At 36.7% G+C, this 24,331-nt stretch overlaps 1 protein-coding gene across 3 annotated transcripts in view; it reads right to left on the bottom strand.

Annotated features, from left to right (window-relative positions):
* PNPLA8 (patatin like phospholipase domain containing 8) overlaps window positions 1–24,331 on the bottom strand; it is a 40,205-nt gene extending 15,874 nt beyond the window's left edge. The window contains exons 1-8 of one of the 3 annotated variants that reach the window (XM_069802142.1): window positions 24,131–24,331; window positions 22,109–23,322; window positions 21,108–21,257; window positions 19,726–19,877; window positions 18,621–18,715; window positions 13,677–13,848; window positions 8,717–8,774; window positions 6,353–6,547 (exon numbers count right to left, since the gene is read on the bottom strand). In XM_069802142.1, the coding sequence (XP_069658243.1) occupies window positions 6,353–6,547; window positions 8,717–8,774; window positions 13,677–13,848; window positions 18,621–18,715; window positions 19,726–19,877; window positions 21,108–21,257; window positions 22,109–23,230 (1,944 nt within the window). In that variant the 5' untranslated portion in view covers window positions 23,231–23,322; window positions 24,131–24,331. Of the gene's footprint in view, window positions 1–6,352; window positions 6,548–8,716; window positions 8,775–13,676; window positions 13,849–18,620; window positions 18,716–19,725; window positions 19,878–21,107; window positions 21,258–22,108; window positions 23,323–24,024 lie in introns of all 3 variants that reach the window. The other 2 variants (XM_069802143.1, XM_069802144.1) reach the window with 2 other exon arrangements.

Here is a 24,331-nt window from a genome sequence, read left to right as displayed (position 1 = left end):
TGACTAATGGGAATGTGCTAGGTGTTGAACTGACTTTATGCACGTTTTGTATACAAGGTGAAAATTATTCTTATCACAGTACTAAGACCTGTATCCATGACGAGAAGAGGGCAGTTTCCTAAACTACAATACAGAAAGCAAATCAGAGGCTGGATAGTAGCTGACAAAGCCTGAAGTGATTGTTCATATGAAACACCAGACCACTGTATATCTCAAACAAACTTTCCTTAAGGGAAGAGGTAGAAAGTATATCCATAGTCCCACTACATTCTTAGGCTTTTATTTGCAATGAATATCACAAGGCTATTTCACATGGAAATATGACCCCATTCAAGTCAGTATTAGACAGATATACAACCTGGGAAAATAAAAATTACAAGCTGTCAAGAATTGACAGTAAATTCTTCTTTTTGATCTAGGAAATGGTGGCTGGTAACATCAGAACTTGAGAGCAGCAACCTAGATTGTCTGTACAGAGATTACTAAATTGACTCAGTTCTTAATTTTTCACTATACCAGCTTCCTCTGATTTTACAATATTTGTTTTATAGCAAATATTAGTGGTAAAGAGTGTCACTAAAGATATATGGACTCAGAATCCTAAGCAAAAAAATAGTTAAATGTAATACAGCTCATTTGAGAGTGAGGTTTGTTGTTTTTTTTTTTTTTAATAAGCACTCTGAAAATTACATTAGCAAAGCTTCACTATGAATCATTGGAGATAAAAAAAATATAATGTTTCCAAGTTAAATGCCTAAACAAAATATACTCTCCATTTAGTTTCACTAAACAAATCTTCCAATAACATCTCACTTAGCAAGTCCCTGCACAGAAACTTGCAAAGAGTCTGCTCTGCAAAATACCACAGCAATTTCATGAAGGCTGGTAAACTGCCTCATGCACGTCCACCTTAAGAGCTGCTAACCAAACCTCTAGAATCCATAAGAGAAAAAGAAATGCACATATCCACATAGCCAACACATTCCAGTAAATTCCCTCTTCCTTAAACAGTAGGCGACATTGCCTTGAAGGCTGTAGGAAAATGTGTATGGCAACAAGTAGACAGAGAAACAAAGAAATATTTGTTTCTATCATTGTGAGAACAAGATACACCTATTAAACCACAGTCTGTATAAGCTCTGGTGCATACTGATCACCGTGGCATATCCTAAGAATGAAAAGAACTTCAATGTGACCTATATTCTATGTCTTCTTAGAGCCTGGGAAGCACCCTTGAATCTAATTTTAAAAGCTACCATGTAAAACCAATTAGGGTAGGATCCACTAAGCAAATCACTTTTGAAGGCCTCTCCTGTAACAAGCTACAAAGATGAAACGGCTTTACAGATTTACTGCCTAATAAAAGGAAGGGAAAAGTTTGAAAAATATGAAGAAACTCTGTAATATCTTTTTTTAATGAAGGTGACACTTGAAATTCTAGTTACATCATATTATTGTACTATATATATTTTTTTATTTCTAGGTTGTATTCTCACCACACATCCTGTTATACCTGCATTATTAAAACGCCACTAACAGATTAGCTGCCAATTTAACCACTTTACTACCTGATCTTGCTCAAAGAAAATATGATTACTTGAACGCTACTATAAGTTAACACCAGCATTTTAATAAATGGAATTGTAATGCAGCAATGAAATAATGGGGAGCTGTCAAGAAAAAGGTGATCAAGTCCTTTGTATTAAATTGAGTATATTACGCTTTGAGAAAAATCTGTGGCTTTGTTAAACTCACCATCACCACCCACCCACCCACAATCCCTGCTGCCCTTTTAATTAATTCTGCAGGACAAATTTAGTTTTTACTGTAAAACCTAGCAAATGAAGTGTGCATAATGATTTTGTTAAATCTTAAATTACTCTTTTAATTAATTGGTAATTTCCTTAGCATACTGTACTGTCTACTGAAGTGACATTATTGAGTACCCCAAATGCTTTTCACACTACAGGGGGGGAAGGAAAAAAAAAAAAGAAAAGAGCAATAGATACAAGAAACAACACCCCTCCCTCCGTGGGAAGTAGGAAAAAAAAAACCACCACTGGTTGTAACAGGACTGGTGAGAGGTTAAGAGCCCTCAGTGCTTCATAAATAGATTTTAAAATAAAAAAGATGACATGTGGCAATACAGCTTCTATATTGTAACATCATGACTTCGTCTCTCTTGACTTGCACAGTTCCTGGAGAAGCATGTTACAGGGATTAAATCCCTTTGAATGTTAATGTGTTCCTCTTTTGAACCACAAAGAATATTAATCCTCTTCCCCTCATCTACCAACAGCTGCACTGTTTTTTCCTACTTGACAGAGTGGAACCAGATAGCATGGCATGATTGACTGAACGTAAATATTGCTATTTGGTTTTGAACTGCTTACTTTTTGTGGAAATTTAACAAACCTGACATCAGATTATCTGCAGCACGAGTAAGAGTAAGTGTTCAGGCACCTAGAAACCTCTTACTAAACAATTACATCAGAGGAATTGTAAAAATAATTTATTACCTTATTAAAAACATTAACAGACTTTATAATCCCCTTGAACATTTACAGTGACTAGTATAGGAAGTCAGACTGGAACGTTCCCAGAGAAAGGGCATGCATGTGTGTACACAAATACACATGCATTTATAAATGTGAGCATTAAAGCAAACAGCTACAGTTCAGCTCAGGCATGATTCAAGCATATACGTCTAGAGTCACACATAAAGTCTTTATGAATTAATCTCAACCCTATGCATAACTCTCATTGAACTACTTCATACAGTTTGCAAAAGGACTCCGATTTCAACAAAAGCTAGATAACATAAAACAAGAATATGCAGGCTAACCATAAAATAAATCCACTAAATTTGCAGTATCAAACACACATTTGAAGAGTCCTAAGTCAGATGAACTGCCAGAGCGCTTTTCATTCAGACTTAAATGTACAACTGACTGATAAGCTAATACAAAACATGGTCTCTATATATAATCCTTTAGAGCCCCAAACTTCAAAGCTGGGAAACAAATCTCATTATATTAACTACTCCGAATTTTCACAGATATTTTACAACCATTTTCACACTTTGGCCATCTCTATCTTTGAATTATTTAGAAATATCAACACTGCAGAAGCAGATTATATATAAATTAATAAGAAACTAGCATAGTTCATGTTCAGAAAAGAGATTCTGCTGATTAATTAATGGAAGCTTCCAATCCATTAAAAAAAACACCTCAAAAGACCATTATCTTTCTGACACTGTACTACAATATTGAAGCCTTTGGCATAAATTATTATTTACAATTAATACATACTGTGCTGATGCACTTTTCAAAAATCATGGTACTATTGAGAATGTCTAACAATGTTATGCTTCATTTATTTCTGTAGTTCAAAAGCAGCCCAGCCTGTTAGATAGTGTACAGGCTTAAAATGATAAGACAGAAAAGACTAAGTATTTCCATATCAACAACAAATGTTAGTATCATACATGACCTGGCCGAGGAACTTAACATGAGAATTGCAGTGCACTTTATTCTAAAGGATGCTTAACAAAAATCTACTATCTCATATTTATGATATAAGCTATATTTAAGGACTAAGAGTTATTAACATACTTTAAAAAATAATCACAAAGCTATTTTAAACAGGAATATGACTGCATTTAGGATTTTATTTATTTAAAAAGGTATTTATGCATATGTATTCTTTCCAATTCATCTTGGATACTTTAATAGAGACAAAACTCTTGATTACCTTGCATTTTCCACTGAGGTACCATTACACCCAAGAACATAAGGGTAACCGTCTGCTACATGCATGGAGGCTCTTACCCCAGGGTTAAAACAAGGTAATTCAAGGTAGCTTGAGTTTGCAGTGGTGGATTTATAATCCAAGATAGAAATCTGCACTGAGACAGTCATGTAGCATTTGCCACATAGTACCTCGCTAGCCGGCGAGCCATAAAAAACCAAGCACATCTCCCACAAAATAGATAATTACAGAAATAGAGATGTGGTAAGAAAAGTGTAATCTGGGGAAAGAAAAGCATGAAAGACATGAAAGATGACAACCTTTGGATTCTAAAAGAATTCAAAAGTGTTTAAATATCATGCCTGGGTAGAAGAGAGATTTTCAGATGATATGAAAGTTTAAGTCAGAAAATTTAGCATCTAGTTCTACTACAATAAACAGTTTTAGTACTGAAAAAATATTTAGTTCTTTATGGCTTACAAAGGTGAACCACATCCTAAGCCCTTGCTTTCTAGTAATTAAAATACATCAAATAGAAAAGAATGGTGAGTTTGTGAAACAGTGTTGGTAAGATCAGATGGAAGGGCTTTGTCCAAAGGCTCTGGAGTAAGGAAAAATGAACTAGACTTCATTCTAGCTCTGTGTGTCTGAGAATACTAGATCTGATCTCTATTAACACTAATCATACATTCTCTAGTCTGGTATATTAGACTTAAAAGTGAATACAGATGAAATGAATACACACCTTACTGCGTATTTCACCCAAGTCTGGCAATTGAGAAACAATGTTAAGACAAGTAATTGCCTAAGCACTGCATAGAAGTTAAAAATAATGTTGTTTATTTAGCTATTCTTCATAGAGAAGTGCAGACAGATTTTGATGTACTCTCAATTCAAGGAAAGAGGGGGTGGGAAGGTGAGAAGAGGAAGAAAAGTGCTTCACATAGCTTAACACTGACCCATTCAAGCAGTTAAGGAGCAGCTTGGAACAGCTCCAAAGGCTAAAGCAGCTCTCTTTCCAGTTTTACTTGGCCAGATGGAAGATGAACACATTTCAGGATTTCAAGCAGTGCTTAGGCTTAGAATATCTTATGTGTTACTCCATTTTTAGCTTTAAAAAAAACCCCAAAACTCATTTGCTTATTTCAGGTAGTATTTAATTAAAACATTGTAGGGATAACGAGATGTAGCATACTGGAGAGGCTGGACGTGGGGAAGGGGAAAAAAAAAGACCCTAAACAAAAATGGGGAAACAGTAAAATGGAAGAACTCTCAGAATCTGGTTGATGTAGTAGCACCATCCCGCCCTCCATAGCAATCCTTCCCCCTTCACCCCCCAACTCAGGTAGAACTTTATACATAGCTGAACATAATTATTCCATCTCCTTATAAATGTTAATCCAAAATATAGAAGTATGATTTTTTTTTCAGATTAAATTCTAGCTGCTTCTCTGTATCAATGTTTCTGTTTATTATCTCTTAATCTAATGATTTTTTCACTATTTCATCTTATATTCCTTATTTATCTGTTAGTCTTAAACTTCACTATTACTATGCACATTACAATGCTAAAGAGATTACACAGCTTTTTAATGGACACCATGAGAAACTCTGTATGCGATCCAGGTACTCAAAATAGGCTATTACTGTTTTCTAGTAGTTAAGGCTAATGCCATCACAGGAATTAATATGACAGAAATGTAATAGATGCTTCCTTTAGATTCAAGTGACAGAATCCTATGCTGTCTTTGTTGAAGGTCTGGGGTTCAGTCACCCCTTGTAGTCTCTTCTGCCACAGATCTGCATCAGATCATTTTAAAAATCAATACTGATAGTTTTAAATTAATATGTACTGTAGAAAGGATTCTCTTAAAACTCAAAGAACTGCAGAGCAATAAAGCGGCACTGGAGAACAAGAACACAATGGTTAAAAAACTACTAAAGAAATTAACTTGCCTTGCTCTTTACTAATCAGGGTCACCAACAGAAGCTACAATACAATAAAATAGCATACACTGTTGATAGGAGACATTGCTTTATCCTCAAGGAAATTTCTTTTGCAGTTGTCCTCCAAGTTTAATCTTACTGCCATGGCATCTCTTATTCTTTTTGCTAGCTCAGAAGCAGGGTAGAGCTTAATAAGCTATCAATGGAAGAATTAAAAGTAGACCATAAAGTGAAATTACACACTAATAAAAGGAACACTGAAATGCATAACTTGATTTTTTCACACTTTACAGTATTGTTAGATTTTAAGTCACACCATCTGTTTAGTGAAATAATGCTCAATGAAATACCAGTTCTAAGCAGGAAGTCAGAGGCAATTTACAACTCATATAAGGTTTCCTTCCAGGCAGAGAAGAAAGGAACAGCAGAAGAGCTTAAGCTTGTATTGAGAAGACTAAGATTTTTAAGCCTATACCCTTACTAGTTTTAAAAGGGCTATACAAGCTAAAAATTTCCTTTCTTACCCCATCCATCCCAGATTTCCTTTCTGCTACCAACTTATTTGCTTAGTTCTGATTCAGAAATTCAGACAACTTTTTTCTGAGGTATAATACTGGAAAATATTTACCTAAAGAAGATGATTTCAACTTACCTGATGAAGATCGTTGCCCAAAACATATTCCTGAAAGTAACCCGGTGCAGCAGATGATGCTCTAATAGCCTGCCACAGTTTATACTGACAGCCTCCAATATAATGAGACTTAACACCAGGAAAGTGATTGTAGTTTCTAAAAACAAATGCTTTCAGTGGTGTTCCTCTGTTTACAATGGTGCTTACTGCAGCTACCTAGTGAGTTAGGAGAAACAAAAATAGTTATATATGGTGATAATAGTAACAATAATATGAGAATGACAGCTTCCCACAATATGAAGTTCAATTTATACCTTAAATGCGTCTCTGGAATCCCACTCAGTTCATTATTTATTTACTTTTTTATAATGCCTATCTAAAATTTAAAAAGTAAAAAAAACCAAACCCAACAACAAAACCTCCCCAAACTCCCTAAAGAAAATGCTATTTTTAACCTGAAATTAATTGTTTCCACTGGCTATTCTGTTTCTACCAATATCTATCCATTGATACTTAAACAAAAAGCTGGTGTCATCTATGTTTTGCCTTTATGAATAGTAGTTCATTCTCAAAAGTCTGTAACCAGCAATACAACCATGCCATTAAATATGAATGTTAGAAACGTCAATATATTTCTTTCTCCAAGAAAATGACTGCTTAATGTTGCAACCCAAGTTAAAGGATTGCAGGAAGACTCTCTCCCAAAGAAAAAACCAAAAGAATCAAACATAAATCTTTCAAGGTTTTTCGTAAGGACACTCAAATGTCAGTAACAAAATCACGTATGTAAATCTAAGTGAAAAGCCAAAATGGTATTTCCATAAAACAAAACATATGACTGCAAAAAAATTATACCTTACAGATATAATCACATGAGGTGAGAGTACCTATAGTTATGCATGAGTGTTAGAATGTGCAAGACCTTTCAGTGATGATGCACCCAGCAGCCAAGCGAGTGTTCAATTCTGTTTACTCTTTTACAGAGTAGGGTGTTTTTGTGAAACATTACTCAACAGCACTAGCAGGTGATGCTGCGATATCACTGTATTCATTTCCATACGTAAGTTAAATCATTTAATTCACAATAAGGCCATCCTTATAGAAAAGAAAACAAGAAAAGTGTAACTTCTATATGACAATGCAGAAGCAAAACACATGCATGATTCATACTCCATCACTTGATGGAGAAAAAGCTTCCTGGTTTTGTCAAAAGGAAGGTTTGGTTCTAAGCGCTACTGGAAGCGGTAAGAAAAAAACTTTGGAAAATTTAATAGAAAATTTATCAAACCAATGCTTGAATTTCTTTTTGGTAATACCCATATACACTTCCACTTCATTATGCAGTCTAAGTTGGAAAGCGCTGAGCACCTTCTGGAAAAATTCATCTCACCATGAATTTAACAGCAGCAGAGCACACAACTGCACGTTTTATTTTGATTTTGCTGTGCCTTGTAAAGAGTGCCACCGCTGCCAGCACTACAAAGTGATTACTGGGAATAGCTAGTTTCAACTCTATTTATATTTACATTTTATTACTGAAGAACATGGAAGGAAGCCAAAGACCCCAGTTCAAAGATAACTTTCAAGTCAATGTAGGATTGCTTCTCTCTCAGAAAGCAACATACCACTCCAGCCTTTTCATGTCCTTGTTTTAGACATGGACTAGGAACGCAGTCACTCAAGCACATGTTTCTATGTTTAGAAAAATGTGAATATCTTCCATTTAACACTAAAGCATTGAATATAGTGCTATGACACCAAAACACCTGTTAATTACAGATTGTTCTGAAATATGTGCTATTATATTTCTCTTCTTCACACCCTATCCTTCACCAAAAATAAAATACCCATGCCTTCTCATCTTTCACTCTCGTGCTGCTGCTGTATATAACACCCCTCCAATTAATCGGTGCCCTTTATATCATACAGGAAGAGTAGAGAGCTCAGGGCCTACGAATGCGACTGGAGAAAACCTGGCAATCCAGATAAAGTGAGGAGAAACCCTGCTCTCTCACTACACAATAATACACATGACAGCTGATGTGACAGGATCTCCAGAAACTAGAATTCTCTTATATGAAAAAACAAACTTTGCACAACTTCAAGAAGTTGACCTAGTATTTCTCTGATTATAAGCCTTTTAACATCTCTGAAACATATTCTAACTTAAAGTATTAAATAAAAATATGAGAAACTGCTGCAGAAGTTTAGGAATCTAATAAATTTTTATCCTTTAAAAGCATGGGCTATCTCATATGGAAACTTGGTGAGCGTACCAACACTCATACTGTTTATCCAATATTCTTCTAGGGATAGTACTTTTACTCAGAACTGTTAAAAGTACTTGTGGAATACGCAATATTTACCTTAGAAAACTGTACTTACCTTCGGACATTTGGAATTTCTTGCGGTTTCAATCATAAGATTTGACCCCATTTTTTCTCTACAAATAAGTAAAAAATTGAAAATGCTCCATCAGTTTAGCATGATCAAAAGACATGCATTTTTATCATCCTTACTTCTGAGAACTTTACATTTAAAAGAAACAATGCTTGGATTTTACTTAAATAATCAGATTTCTATGGTTGCCTTCAATGGACCAATATTTCAAACCTTCTATGCTGTTGGAAATAAGTCTGAAGAGCAACTGAGGTCTTGATTCAGTTACTTCACTGCATACTCAACCATAAAACATCAGTATTACTCAACTACTTTGTGAGAAGAAACCAAAGTATTTTGCTACATTTAAGAATCAAAAAATTAACATCTTTAGTAAGCAGTTTTATAGTAATGAAAATTATTCTTTATGAAAACAAAAGCTAAGGAAAGAGAGATGCCATTCTACAGGATTCAGAAGAAAGTTAAAACATCTACATGTAATCTTCCATAACAATAATTCAGTATGCATTTAACATCCCTTTTTGAGGGAGAATTTTTTCATATGCATACATTTTAATAAAACTGACAGTGAAACCACAAAAATGGTCAGCATTGTAATTTATCATCACATCAGCATTAGGGTCAGTGTTCTAATTGCTAACTAGGAGGTAGCATAGTGTAGGAGACTGGAAGATATCAGCATACTTGCCAATAATCCCATATCAGCATCTATTTCAATCTCGATTTGCTTACAGTAAAGGTATAAAACTCTGTGGAGCGTTTGCTCATCCATAATGATTCCAATCCGGCTTTCATTTAAATCAGCAAGTTTTCTTCCTCCCCTTGAACACAGCCTATACAAACACAGGTGGTGCATCTACCTTATTGTGCAAAGACAGTTTTCAGTATTGCTACTCTTTTTAAGTAAGGTGATGCCATGTGTTACTGTTAAGAGATCATCCATCTATAGCTCACACTACTGTGACACCAGGTAGTAGCACTTCTACTGTTAAAAACCAACACCTTTATCCATCTAGTCAGGTCAGAAGATAAAAGAAGCTTTAAATGTTACAATAGCAGTAGTCCTCAACGTAGACAGTAAACTGTATTTGGAGGTAGTACAATTTACTGTTCCACTAGTGGATATCTGCTTGATGGATGGCTGTGTACATGTCGTCCTTGAAAAGGAGGAAGGAAGGGAGACAGCTTCTAGTCCTATGATCGAAGACTGCTGCTGACAATTCTTACATCAATAGCGCTGTTTTATTTTATTTTTTCCAATAAATGCATTAATTCCAGTCACCAACCAGAAGGGGAAGAGTGCCATCTGCACTCACTAATTGACTACAGAAAGAGATGAAGGCACACAGAACCATGAAGTAGGAATATACAGAAATAAAAGATGAGATTGACAGAGGTGAGATATGAAAGACATCTACTGATTTGCATCACTGACATCTACTTCTTCCTAAATACCTGTATTAGATATTCTTTTCCCAAACCCAGAATATAAAGATAAAAAAAATGCATAAGCAATATCCACTGCTTAATTATAGGAACCGTCAAACTGAATAATTATTTTCTCACATCTTGCTTCTTATGAAAGCCAGGAACTGATGTTTCAGAGTAGTTACAAGAAATTCCTTAAACTACTATGCAACTTTAGACATTAAGGTCTAAAGAGAAGTTTAATATCACCTCCAAATTTAGTTCAGTTTTGTTGCTAGCATTAATACTTTAATTGCGTATTATACAAATGTCTTTTTCAAGCCTCACTGTTCAATTATTTTCTTTAGCAAAGTCACAACACAATTAAGTCCACAGTTTATTCACATACTGTGTTAAAAGAGAAAGTCTCCTAATTTTATTGAATAGTCCCTTGTTCTTGAAGAAAAGAGGAGAACGGTAATTCTCAAGATACCTTATTATCTCAAATTATTGCTTTAACTTGTTTGCTTTTTCTAACAATAGAGTGTCCTAATCCCTTTGTGAGAGTTGTCTTTAGGTCACTGGCTACTTTTTACCAACCTTGCAACAGAAGCATTCTCTAAAACGGGGTAACTGGGACTGTAAGTAGTATTTTAAGTGAAATTGTATTATGGATTAATATAACGGCATTATAATATTTTCTGTATTTTCAATCCCAACCGTCACACACTGAATCATCTTGTTTGACCACAAGCATACAGATGTTTCATTAAACTGTCCATAACAACATCCAAATCACTTTTGATATTAAAGTTAATTTAAAACCTCTAAGCATGTTTTTCCACTCATGGGTTATTACTTTACACATAATTTCATCTGCCATCCTATTTTTCCATTTATCTGCTTTGTTTGTGTCTGTATGTGACATATGTCCTCTAGACATGACCCATCTAAACAACAAGTCTCCTATACAAATGTTGCTCTTTCATTGCTTCAGGTCACTAATATTACAACACTTATCTCAGTAATGCTATGAAGAACATATTGCCAACCATATGCTTAAAGAAACATTCTAATGGGCTACAGCCAGCATGCAATCAAATAGTCTGGAGAAAAAGCATTTAATTTGAAAGGCAAAACTGTAACTTTTACCCCCTTCTAAGAACAACAACAACAACAAAAGTACCAGGAAACTATGACATCTTTACCAAACCTACAGGACAGACTTTTATTGCATGCTCCATAAGGATACAGAACACCTCACTGATAATGCTGCAAAATCTGTTAAGTATATCTGGAGTGACTAACTGGTACAGAATGTGTTGCCCATCTAGTTACTGGAGAACAGACTCAATTTATACTTCAATTTGCATAACAAATACTGGTTTGAAGTATTATTGCTTATAATCCCAAACACATGCATTATCCATTTTCCTACCAACAGAGAACATGTAACTTTTACCCTACCCTCTATACAGTGCTTGATTGCTTCTCAAGATTACAAATTCCCAGTACGGGATTTTAGTTAGCTTGTGAAAACCCCTAGCTGCTCACCAAATTCCTCCAGTAGTTTCTCAAGACTTGAAAGAAGAAAATTGTATATGTAAACAACAGTCGAAAGAAAACAGAAAACTTGGAACTATAAGCTAGGTTCTTCTTACAAATGCAATTCAATATCGCATTTACATAGACTGATGTACAGTTAAGTATAATTTTGTGCACAAAGTAATAGAAGTAACTGATTAAAACCAGTCCTCAAATTGTAATTCAAGGAATGCATAAGAAGAGTTAAAATAAGCATATACATAAGACATAAAATCAATTCCCTACAGCACTCAGAATAAAAAGTTAGTTAAGCGAAATTGTCATTTTCTGAAATGGAATTTGTAATACGCCTCCATGAATGCACGCAACATTAGCCTAATGCAACATTAGCTTAATTATTTTCAGCAATACTACTTTCTGACAGAAAATAATACCATCAGCATCGTGGTAGGGCTAAATATATATTGCATGCCTGTAGATTTTAAACAGATAGTCTCTATTTCAAGCAAGGCTGACAAGTCTACTACCATTTAAACAACAAAAACCCACCCAGCACAAGTAAGCCTTTTAAATTTAAAACAAAACATAAAGCAGTTTTCCCATGCAATGACTGAAAGTTAGACCTGACCTTCTTATTGCCATAAAGAGATGCTATATAACCTTTCAATTCCCTTCTTAGTTCTAGGCTTCCACACCACAAGGAAGCCTGCAGGAATCCCTGCTGTTTCAATAAAATGTCATGTAGGCATAGCATCTCCCTTCAAGATTGCAGAATTAGGTCAACAAAGTCATTTGTTGACCTGTATATTTAATTTTTAATTTAATCTATGGATAATATAATAATCGCCTGGCTTTATCTCCCTCATGTGTTACATGTAGCTGCAAAGAATAACAGCATTTTAATTGAAGGCAGGTAAAATACTTTCATGAGGTAATTCTGATTTTCACAAGACTTCTTATAGTTGGACAGGGGAGGAAAAGAGGGAAGGCAGAGTAAAATCGCTTTTCTCAAAAAAGAGGAACTCCAGATATCTGAGACGAAAAACATGATATTCATTTGATAAACACACTTAGTCCTAAAAATATGCAAAAGCACAGAGGAGAAGTGCTTGGAAGCCCCTCTCCTCACTTCAGCAAAGAAGTGAGATGCTTAAAACTCAGGCAGGACAGGTATTCCCACTATAACGTCTAGAAAAAACTCTTTCAATCCCATAAAACGCATTCATCATGTTCCCAAAGGAACTTGTCACTACTTAACCAAAGAAACTTTTTACCATTTTACATTTGCTCTCAGGGAAGGTTGTTTCAGTTCTTTCAGTAGCAGTGCCAGCTAACACTATTTGGGAAACTACAACATTAGTTTGCTAAAAATCATAAACAATAGAACTAGCAATACAAATACAGATGAATAAAACTAAGTAACAAAACTTGTAATACAATAATTCTTCCCAGTGATTTTTTCTGAATAGCCGTTAATGCATTTGTATACGTATCTATGAACAAACACCATTTCACTGGCAACTCTGACACAGCAGATACTTTTTCATTGCAACCCTTACAGCTCATTTCCCTTTTCAAGGAAAGGGGCAATGGGCAAAACCCCTCAATATATCAGCTAAGATTAAAAATCCCTACTACAGCACATTATTTCATTTCTCACCATGTTTCCTATAAGAAAAAAGGCACAGCAGGTGGCTAGTAAAATCTGTAGCAGATCTATAATGAGTGAGATCAAGCAGAGCTGGCAAGCATACAGGAATATAATCAGAAATCAGTGCACTAAGGCTTACTTTATTCCCCAGAAACAGAAATCATAACATTAAAGGCTTTCAATGTTTTGGTAAACATGAAAACAGCTATTTCAAAAGAATGAGAGTATATGCTAATCCCTTCTAGTTGTTTTAAGAATTTGCTTACCAGTTAAACAATAACAAAACCGAAGCCTCTCAGACATTACACTAATTATTTTCTCCCCTGATCATTTTTTACTTACTTGAGCATTTTTTCCCATATATCACTGTCATAAAAGGCGTGGCTCCAACCCATTTTGACTGTTCCAACAATGACATTCTGCTTAAAAACATCTGATCCTAATTTGCGATACAGTTCTTCACAATCATCCAGAGGGATATGGAACAACCCCAACATAAAAGCTAATATAGCTCCTGAAAAAGAAATATGTTGAAATGTAAAATATAGCCTGGAGTAAGATTATAAAGATGGATTACCATTTAATGTAGTTCATAGGTTAGCAGAGTATCTATCTTGAAAAGGGTAGATCAACTGACATTTATATCACTAAATTCCTGTTCAGAGATCACAAACTGTTTTAAAAAGACATATACGAGATAGAAGGGGTCTACTTTCAAAAACAGAACTATGAGAAGTTGAAAAATGGCATTATTTAATTTTGCAGAATTCATCCCTGCAAACTAGTATATGGCAGAAAGCAAATTAAATCCACTGCTTTATTTGGAAAGAGAAATGAGCAAGAGAAATCTATGATGTGGTATTAAAAATATATTTGGTACATTACTTGCTCTCTGGCAAACTCTGAGTCAGTAAAGAAAAATTCTAGGAAAATTCTGTAAAAAGAAGGGAGTTTTGACCAGTTCGGAATACATTTGCTTGCAACCATTTATAATTAGTCATTCATACATACTGCCATCTAGCGTGTACCTAAAAAAAAAAAATTATGACCTACCCTCGTAGGAACAAAACAGCAGTATCCAAAAAGCATGGCTGCAGAATACCATTAAAAAGACTGTGGAAAAATACAATTAATGCATCACTATGATTCTTAGATATATTAAACTGAAAGGGACATATACAACCTTTAAATCTAACTGTGCAATACTGTGAAGACATGTAATTAAGCATCAGGAATTAGGACACATGATTTTTCAAATTTGTACATGAATGCAATAGGTGTAAATAAAAATAATGTAAAAAGGAGTAAATTCTTGAAAAAGAGTAAGAATAAAGCATATATGCAGAAAGAACTACATAAAGAAAGTTAGAGGTGGCTTTAAAGGAAACATGACTTCCAAGCTTCTTTTGCTCTCACAAACCCCACCAGCATGATAGCTGAGTGTTGGTGGATTAATGGTCTCTTTTTTTTTTTTTTTTAAAATGTAGCACACATGCTTAATATAACTTGGGCCTACTTGACACATCAAAGTTTCATCAAGAGAAACTTACTCAACTGCCAAATCACAAAATGCCTGTATTCAACACAGGTAAATGTCTAGCAGCAGAGAAACACCATTTTCCTGAGTCTTGCAAATCCTCTGCTACCTTCTTTTTCCTCTTAACTCTCCAGCACCAATTCTACAATATCATGCATTTGCTATTTTGGTGAACAGTTTCAAAGACAAAGAGCCAAAATTCATACCAAATGCAAACTCATTTTCACTTCACCTCCTGACAAACAGCACCAAACACTGCAGTCCACATCAGCACACAAGTGGCAGTAGATAATATCAGAGTCAAGGTACACATTAAACGGCTTTGCTGAAACCTGCTGCATGGTAACAAGACACTCACAGGAGAGCAAGGTCAAAATCAAAGACACAGTGCAGGGTCTATCAGATAGTCCAGTAAAAAAAGTTTCTGACACTTCCATCACATCCTGCTCTGTATCACAGACTCCTACACTTCAGCCACCATCTCAGCCTTGACAGCCAACACTTCAGGGGGAAAAAAAAATACCTAAATAAAACCTGGGAGGCTAAGGAACATATCTTGAAGAACACAGGGATACAGCTGGCTAAGACGACACAAGATAGGCAAGAATATAACCTGAAAGATAAAAGTATTCCTTCCTTATTCAGTACCAGTAAGATTTTCAGCTGAAGTGCTATATCTGGACCTGAACGACATTCTTCAAAGAAGATGTGGACCAACTGAAAAAAAGAAAAGCCACACAAAAAATCCCCCCCCAAAACAATCACAGGTCAAGGAAATCAGTCTGTAAGGAAAGCCTGAGTAAACAGGCTATGACAAAAGCCTTTAAACGCACAGAAGGCTGCTGCAAAGGGAAAGAAAGAATCTATTATCCATGTTCCAGGGGAGTCAGGACAAGAGGAAACAAATTTGAACTGCAGCAGGAAGATCCACATTAGACATTTGGATTTTTTTTTTCCCCCAAATGTAAAGACAGCAGAGCACTAGCACAGATTTTCTGAAGAGGTCTGACATGATTCAAAGTGTCCAAAAATTGTCAATACTTAAACACACACAGCTGATCCTTCCCTTGGGAAATGAGATAACCTCCTAAGGATGCTTTCAGCTCTATAATACCATGACTTGACTTGTCATTGATGAGTTCTACTGAAAAAATACTTCTTCCATCAGAAAGGTTTTCAAAATGCATTTCAAAACTGGAGGGACATCATGGGCAAAAAAAATCATCAACACAAAGAGATGCCAGCTTTGTTTAAGGAGGCTCCTCATCTGCAAATCACTGAAGGCTGGGAGAATAAATGGGGGCATTAGCTTTATGCTGTTCTTAACAACTTGGGAGGAATATTTTGGGAGAATATCCTTCGGATGCAAGGCGTTTGGATGCAAGTTTCACATGCATCCAAAACCGATGATCAAAGTGACCAGTACAATTCAGATGTCTTTGTAGTAAAATGCAGTGGAAAACAATATGCTTAGAGAACCTTTCATCATAGTATGTCAATGATCGAATCCCTCATATGATGCATCTGAATACCACTAATTATTAGCATTTGAAAATTCACTAGCATGCACTTTGCCTGTTTACATACTCTTGATGTTATAAACTGCTCCCTTTGACTGAATTATAAGTGCACCACTATTGAGAAGTATCTTTGACCTATTTGGAGACTGCATGAGCAGTGAAAAGAACATACAAGCCACATCCACAGCACACCTGCAGATAAGGTGTCCTCAATGAGTTAAGTGCTCTGTGCATCTATGAAAGCATGTCATGCTCTAGAGAACACTCACCTACAGAATTCCCACCACCTCAGTTCATGGGGCAATAGCACTTCCTCCTCTCAACTGCCTTGTTTTCATCTTTGGATTTTTGCACAGAACAGGCACAAATTTGGTATGGAATCTACATTAACTTAGTTCCCCATAAAAAAAGTTCAGCGGCCATCACTGCATTGTACGTGCTTGCAGATTTTCTGGTGCTTCCATGCCCAGATACCGTGCTCAGCGATAGGCAAGTGACTTAAGTTAGTTCTAATCAGAGTAGTGGGCTTGATTTAAGAACATCAGACCTCTCTATCAAAGATAAAATGTTTTTAAAATTATTGAAGCAGACATTGGAGAAGTGTTTTGTAGCGAAACTATCTTCTAAAGAAACAACCACTTACTGCTAAATTAACTAACAAAGGATTTTTTTCAAACACTATTAAAAATGTATAGCAGGGAACTATATTGTGCCTACAAATTCTGTCCAGCAGACGTAAGCATTCTCCTCTTCTCTACTATTTTGAGCCTATTAAGCAAATGTCTGGAAACGTGAACATTGTATCTACTCATGGTGATCTGCATTTAATGCTATTTCTGAATTAAACTGTATGGAAGATAAGTATAGTGCAAAAAAAAATTGAAGGATGTGCATTTCTGAAGGCAAATGAGCTATTGAACTACAGCATACCTCTTATGTCAGAAATCAACATTATGCTGCTACTGGTCTAGCATAATTTCTGAAGGAGATGACTGCCTTTTTAAAAGAAATTTATGCTTTAGAATTCCCTACTTCCTAGAGAAGACTAACTTATCACTGAGTCACAAGAGTAATTAAGGCTGGGAGGGACCTCTAGAGGTCATCTAGTCCAACCTCCTTTTCAAACAGCTTCAATTAGAACAGGTTACTCAGGACTTGTTCAGCCAAGTTTTGAGTATCTCCAGGGATGGAGCTTCCACAGCCTGTGCAGGCCACTCCTTCCACTGTCTGACCATCCTTGCAAGGAAAATGTGATTCCTTATACCTTATTGTAACTCCCACATTTCAACTTGTCTGTTGGCTTTTCTACTATCACTGTGCATCTTCAAGAAGAGCCTAGCTCCACCTTCTCTGTATTTTCCCATTAGTTGAAAGAGCAATAAGGCCTTCCCTTAGCCTTCTCTTCTTAAGGCTGAATAAACGAAGTCCCTGCACTCTCTCCCTGTACATCATGGCCTCCAGCCCCCGACCACCTACTTGGCCCTCTCCCAGACTGACTCAGTATGTACAAGAACATATCCAACAGATTAAGGGTCTGCTGAGGAGCCCAAAACTAGACACACAGTGGCCAGACAGAGACCCTTAATCTGTTGGGTACGTTCTTGTGCATAGAAGCCAATAGGTCATTAGCTTTCTTTGCTGCAAGGCTACACTGATGATTCGTGTTAAACTTGTTCCAGAAAGACCAATTTTTTTTCTACAAAGCTGGTTTCTAGCCAGTCAGCCCACCTCAGATGGAGGGCTTTGTACTCAGCTTTATTGAAGCTTAGGTGGTTCCTGTCAAGCCATTTCTCCAGGCTGTACAGGCCAATCTGAACAGAGAGCATCCCTATACTAACCATCTCCTCGAATTTAGATCATCCAAGATCTTGCTACAGGCAGTCTGTCCCACTGTGCAGGTCATTAATAAAGAAAGGAAACACTATTGCCCAGTATCAGTCCCTGAGGGATGCTGCCTCATAAACACCCAAGATATCTGTAGCTGTGTGCAAAATGAAGGTGATTTGTCATTTTTTCAATAACTGTGAAAGTTTGAAGTTAAAAGTGTATCATGAATCACCCAAAGTTCTTATTCAGAAGAAGAAAAGAAAGACTTTAGAAATCACACCTGTACTTTCCCAGCTTACACTCAAAGCCAGGAACTGGCAAGTTCTGCAAAATCTACATTTATTCTCCGATGTTCTTTTACTATACCACTAGCAAAATTCCAACTTGTGGCTTAACAATTACCTGTGCTTACACCACAAATGTAGTCAAAAAGTTGATGAACCGGCTTTCCAGTTAGTTCTTCTAGTTTCCGTAGAGTCTGAAGTGCAACTAAACCCCTGAAACACAAAAATCCCCTTCACATACAATGGTAGTTTTATCTTACATAGCTCTAATTAAGCCCATCTTTGCTTAATTATAACTAATTACGACTAACTACCACAGTAAGAATCCTGAATATTTCAGGGAATGAAAGAGTAGCAGAACATAATTAAAATGAAATGATGAATACTAAATATAATTGACATACTCAGGCATATCAAAAATAGTACTCAACAGCTACAGCCACACTGTTTTGTAGCCATACTGTTTTGTAGCAAAGGCTCAGGGATGATCATCTTCTGTGGATGTAGACTCAAGATAGATTTTAGCTGCATCTAGACCACACAGCACTTAAAGCTTGGTCTTAATGGGGCTATAAACACAGCTTTTAGTAAACGTCAGAATTCAAATTTAATGAACAGGCTTCTGCTACTACTCTTTACAAATTGTGGAAGATGCATAAATTCATGCAGAACTAGAGCATGTGTAACTAAGGACATGTGGTGCATAAATTAAAGAAAAAAAGCATTAGTTTTAGAAGAAATATAAGTCAACAGCATGGATAGAACAGCTTTCACCAGTAGCCTATTCATTCTTTCATATGAGACCATTCCTGCTGAGGCAGGTCACCCTCCAGAAAAGTACAAGGCAACACAATCATAAGAGTATAAACTACTTGTAGCATTTCACCCCAATTTTGTATTTCTGAGATTAGACTTGTGAGCAGACCAACTCAAATAAACATTTAATTTACTTCCAAAAGAAAAAAGAGCCAACCCAAGCACTTAATTAACTGTGTAGCCAACTTTAAACAGGTAAGTCATTTCAGTGTCATAGGTCTAGTAATGCATGGAAATTTAAGCACAAATGCATGCAAAAATAACGTCCATCACTTGGATAGTCAAATGCAACTGTAAATCATAAATTGCATCTTTGGGCACAAACTTATCAAAGAGTAACTGAAATTTTATTTCCAGTACAGTATGAAAAAGGCTACAAGTATATAAAAAAAACCCAGAGGACTTACCTTGTTCCTCCTCCATCAATAGCGAGGACTCGAATTCCCCAGCCTTTCACAGGGTCTGTATATCCAATTATAGCTAAAGTCTCTCTAACAGCAGCCTGAAGACTTTCGTCATTTGCCTGTCTCAGTCGCAGTAGGCATGGGATTAATTTTTCCTATTGATAAATACAAAGATATTTCATTCTAACTATATGTTTATACCAAAAGAATCCATGCTTAAATATCCTAGTTTGGCATTTAAGTGTAAAAGTAATATATTAGTTAAACTCAGAGGAAAACTTCTTTAAATCTGTATTTACCCATCTCTCTTTCTAACATGGGAAAGAAAGGACTTCAATATGACATTGTACATGCCTCATTGCTGAAGTAACTACCTACCAGAATTAAACAACCAAGGTGAAATGTACATGTTTCAAATAGCTAGAAACCTTTATTTACCAGCAGTTTAGTTTTATTGACTTTAAGGTCACACTGGCCAAGTATAAACTCAAGTGTGGAGCACACCAAGTATAGCTAGAAGCCCAGATTTTGCTGAATAAGTATTACACTGCTTCAAAACAGGAAATGCCTTCTAAGTACACTAATATTAAAGACAAAAATTACATTTTTTCCTCACAGTGAGTAATTTTTAAATGTACGATTACTATCACACAGATATAGAGTATTATAATCAAAATGGGAGTAGTGAATGTACTCTTTCATAATAAAGTAACTCACATCTATTCATGTGGATGCCCGACCTGTACCCTGCCTGGATGATTCATCTGGCCTGCACTCCATTCCCAAAGATCTCTTTTCCAGCAATTCTACAATCTATGTCACACATCTGTCATATCTTGTGGAAAAAGGCACAAGACTGACAAATGCTATGATTTAGCTAGTACTGCTAGAATAGTCTACCACCCACCTCCTGTCCTCTCACTGCAGGAAAGAGTGAGTAGGATTAGATTACATGAACTTATTTGGTGATTATATTCCACTCTTGTCATCTCTCTTCAAAGGAAGCATGCAAACAAGCATAAAAACTGTTGTGCATATGCAGATCAACTGTACCGTACATTCCCATCCGGTCAATTGCGACAGAGAACACAGTGTACAACCTTCATCTACCACTAGAATAAGCTATACTATCTATCCACATGACAAGCTGTATGCTTCTAAATTAAACATTGCAATCTTAAGAGCCTTTAGCTAAACTACTGATTGTTTGCATACAAATCTGAACCAGCTAAAAAAATAGCTATGAAGAGAGGCATTCACACTGTACTCTTTACAAACAGAAAATATGACTAGCCCACAAATGCACAGAATAAAGTTTTATGTTATTCTATGTCAATGGTCTGTCAGATATTTATTTTTTGTCTAAGCATAAAGACTATTTGCACCTTAATTGCAACTCCTCTGCTCTCTGGAAATTCTAGAAGATGATAGGTCAGTTCTTCAACCCTGCTGATACAGACTCTTCGATTAGAGGATCTCCGTAGGGCTTGAACTAAAGCTCGAGTCCTGTTATCAATACTCACTCTTGCAATAATCTAAAAAAAGATAAAGTTATAAAAATAACATAAAACTACTGTAAGAAATATGTAAAATTTGTCAAGACTAATTCCAAACTTATTTTAAGACTTCTCAGAAGTAGGACAACATATTGTACTAGAGATCTGCTACAGGCTCCAAGTTAAGCATTGCTTAAACATAAACAGGCAACCGTATGGCTGTTTACTAGAAAAATAAATAAAGGCAGCTCACAGCAACAATGCACCAAACAAACATGTGTCAGCATGTACTCAGATGTATTTTCAGGGCAACTCTGAAATCATAGTATCTGGACCACAAAGGAGTGTAAGATTACTACAGCTACAACAACAGCAGCAACTACTACCTATATTTATGTACTTTCTCTCTCTACATATATATGAACTAAATTTATGTATATACTATACACACACGTGCATATATATACACACTTTACATAAAACCATATACATACATGTACTTATATAAAAAGTATACTCATTTTTATATATGTATACATATATACTTATTTACAAGTACATACATGTATATGCAAGTTTACACATAACTTACATATCGTATGTATACATAAGTTCATATAGTTTTTATATATGTGTAGATAGATATATACTTATTTACATAGATACATATGGACTTACATGTACATACACATATAAACATTATGTGTACGTATACACATGTACTTACATATAAGTACATACATAGGTGTACACTTAAGTATGTAAGTGTGTGTATGTATCTAAGTTTACAGATAGGTATACATACATATGTGGGTATAGCGTATATATACACTTGTATAAAATATACATAGAAATAACACATAAAGAAATAATACTAAACAGAGACTTGCCTTTTCTCTCTGAAGAGACAGATGCTTCTCCCTCTCTTCTGCAGTCTTAGCCTCTTTTGCTTTGTCCTCCTCATCCTTCTCAGACACTTCTTGTTCCAGCTGTTTACTCTTTTCTGGTGAAACAACTTTTGTATCAGATCTTAACTTGGGAACCAACCCACCAATGTAACTGTCTACAAAAGCTTGTACACTGTTACTGGGATATGAAAGAAAGTTTGCAATACTTTTTTTAGTGGAAACTGGAAGAGCAGCGTTTGTCTTTTCAGCACCCAGAGTCTCTGCTTCAGGAGCTGAAGTAGCTGCTGAATCCACCGTCTTTTCTTCACTCATTATAGTATTTTCTGATGAATCGAGCTTATTCCTCTCTTCACTTTGAGAGTCCCGTAAGAAACCATTCCTTTTTTTCTCTTGATCCATAACAGAATTATTAAAGTACCAGTTGATGTGATCAGCTACAAAGTTGTAAGTCTCTCCAAAATTTGTAGAAAAGTAGCTTACATGAAAAAGGTGGGTTTTAGTAGATGCTGAGTCATTTTCAGTATCTTGATCAGTGCCACTTGCGCTTACTAAAATAGGCTCCAAGTTTTCGTTTGCACAAGTGGATTTCTTTGCAGCTGGGCCTCTGTTGCAATCCTCCTGAGTTCTGGCATCTGTGACTTGTTTATCATTTTCTAGATTTGCATGGATGTTACTTGCATCTGCATTACTTTTATTTGCTTTTCCCAGAGTACCTGAGTGTGACTTTAATCGAGCTATCCGTGAAACCAGTTCACTGTGAGTGCCAGACACTGCCTTTGAAACAGATTCTATAGTATTCTTAATTCGTGACATGCGATTGTTCACTTTTGTAAGTCCTTTGGAAGAAGAAGTCAGAAGTTTAGAAACTCTGTAGTATAAAAATTCATGGCTGTAAATGTATTTGTTGTACCAAAACGTTCTGCTTCTAGCCCATTTACACTGTGGCTCGCTCGTATGAAAAACTCTCGGGTGAATGGCATGATTTATCCTCCAGCAGACTTTAGGTCTATACAAATACGGGTATTTGTTTCTCTGCTTCCACCAGAGACTTTTTGGGTTAATTATAGAGAACAAATAGGTGTCTAACGATAAATGAACTGTCATTACTTATAAATAATTACACCTTTTCTATGTTGCTTGTCTACTTCATCCCAGAAAATATATTTCAATAAATAAGTCTCGTATCGTGGTGTTACCTGAAAAAGAAAAAAAAACAATGGAAACCCCACATCAGTAACAAGTTAAACCAGAATCACAGAGTCGCTTAAAGCAGATGCACCTTATTTATTCTTTCAGTAAAGTCGGATAAACATTCAAATCAAATAGCCTCATGGGGATATCTACTGCTCAGGACATGTGGTAGCATCACCCCAACATTTTAATTTCAACACATTACTCCTTAAAGGCCAGTTTAAGTCGATCTTGAGCAATATGTAACACTTGTCAAAAACACTCACTGGCGTACAGAAAATTGCTTGCCGGTCTTTCCAGTAAATTTGCATCTCTTTAGCAAACTACCTCGTGCAGAGACCAAATTTCAAATGAAACCTTCATTGTATTACCACCCCTTTCCAGAACTCCTCCCAGGGGAGAAAGGACACCAATTCTTTGAGCAGAGCTCCAGTACAAAACCGCAAGTTCAACGAAACGTTCCTATCCTCAGAGCTAAGGGCAGTACATACTCCTCGCTCTACGAAGATGTTTCTGGGGTGGATCAGAGTTTTCCAGGGTGCACAAGAGCTGCGCTGACGCCGCAGAGGCGAACCCATTCCTCGCCTAAACGGCAAGCTCGGGCTTCCCCGGCTCCCCCGACCAGCGCCAGAGGAGGCCCGGCAGCCCAACTACCTGCGCAGGCCGACCCCGAAGTAACGGCAGCAGCCAGCAGCACCTTTACTTACAGTTACCTCAGCGCCCGTCCCGCCACCGGCCAGCCCTCCTGCTGCCCCCTCACACACACAAACAACCGCCGGGGCCGACGCGGCCCGCTCCGGCGGCGGGGGGTACCTGCAGGGCAACGGCTCCCGCCTCCTCCCCGGGCCGCCGCCGAGCGCCAGGCGGGGCTGCTCCGCCGCCCTCAGGAGCGGGGCGGCCGCAGGGACCGCGGCCCGCGCGGTGCCGCCCCGCCGGAGCGGGCGGGAGGAGAGCGGCGGCGGCGGCGGCGGAGCGACGAGCTGGGATGCGCTACTGCGCCTGCGCCGTCCCCAG

This window comes from Haliaeetus albicilla, chromosome 14, assembly GCF_947461875.1.
Source record: "Haliaeetus albicilla chromosome 14, bHalAlb1.1, whole genome shotgun sequence".
NCBI classification, from domain to species: Eukaryota; Metazoa; Chordata; class Aves; order Accipitriformes; family Accipitridae; genus Haliaeetus; species Haliaeetus albicilla.
Note: the sequence above shows the minus strand (reverse complement) of the source record. Positions and strands in the feature narration are given on the sequence as shown.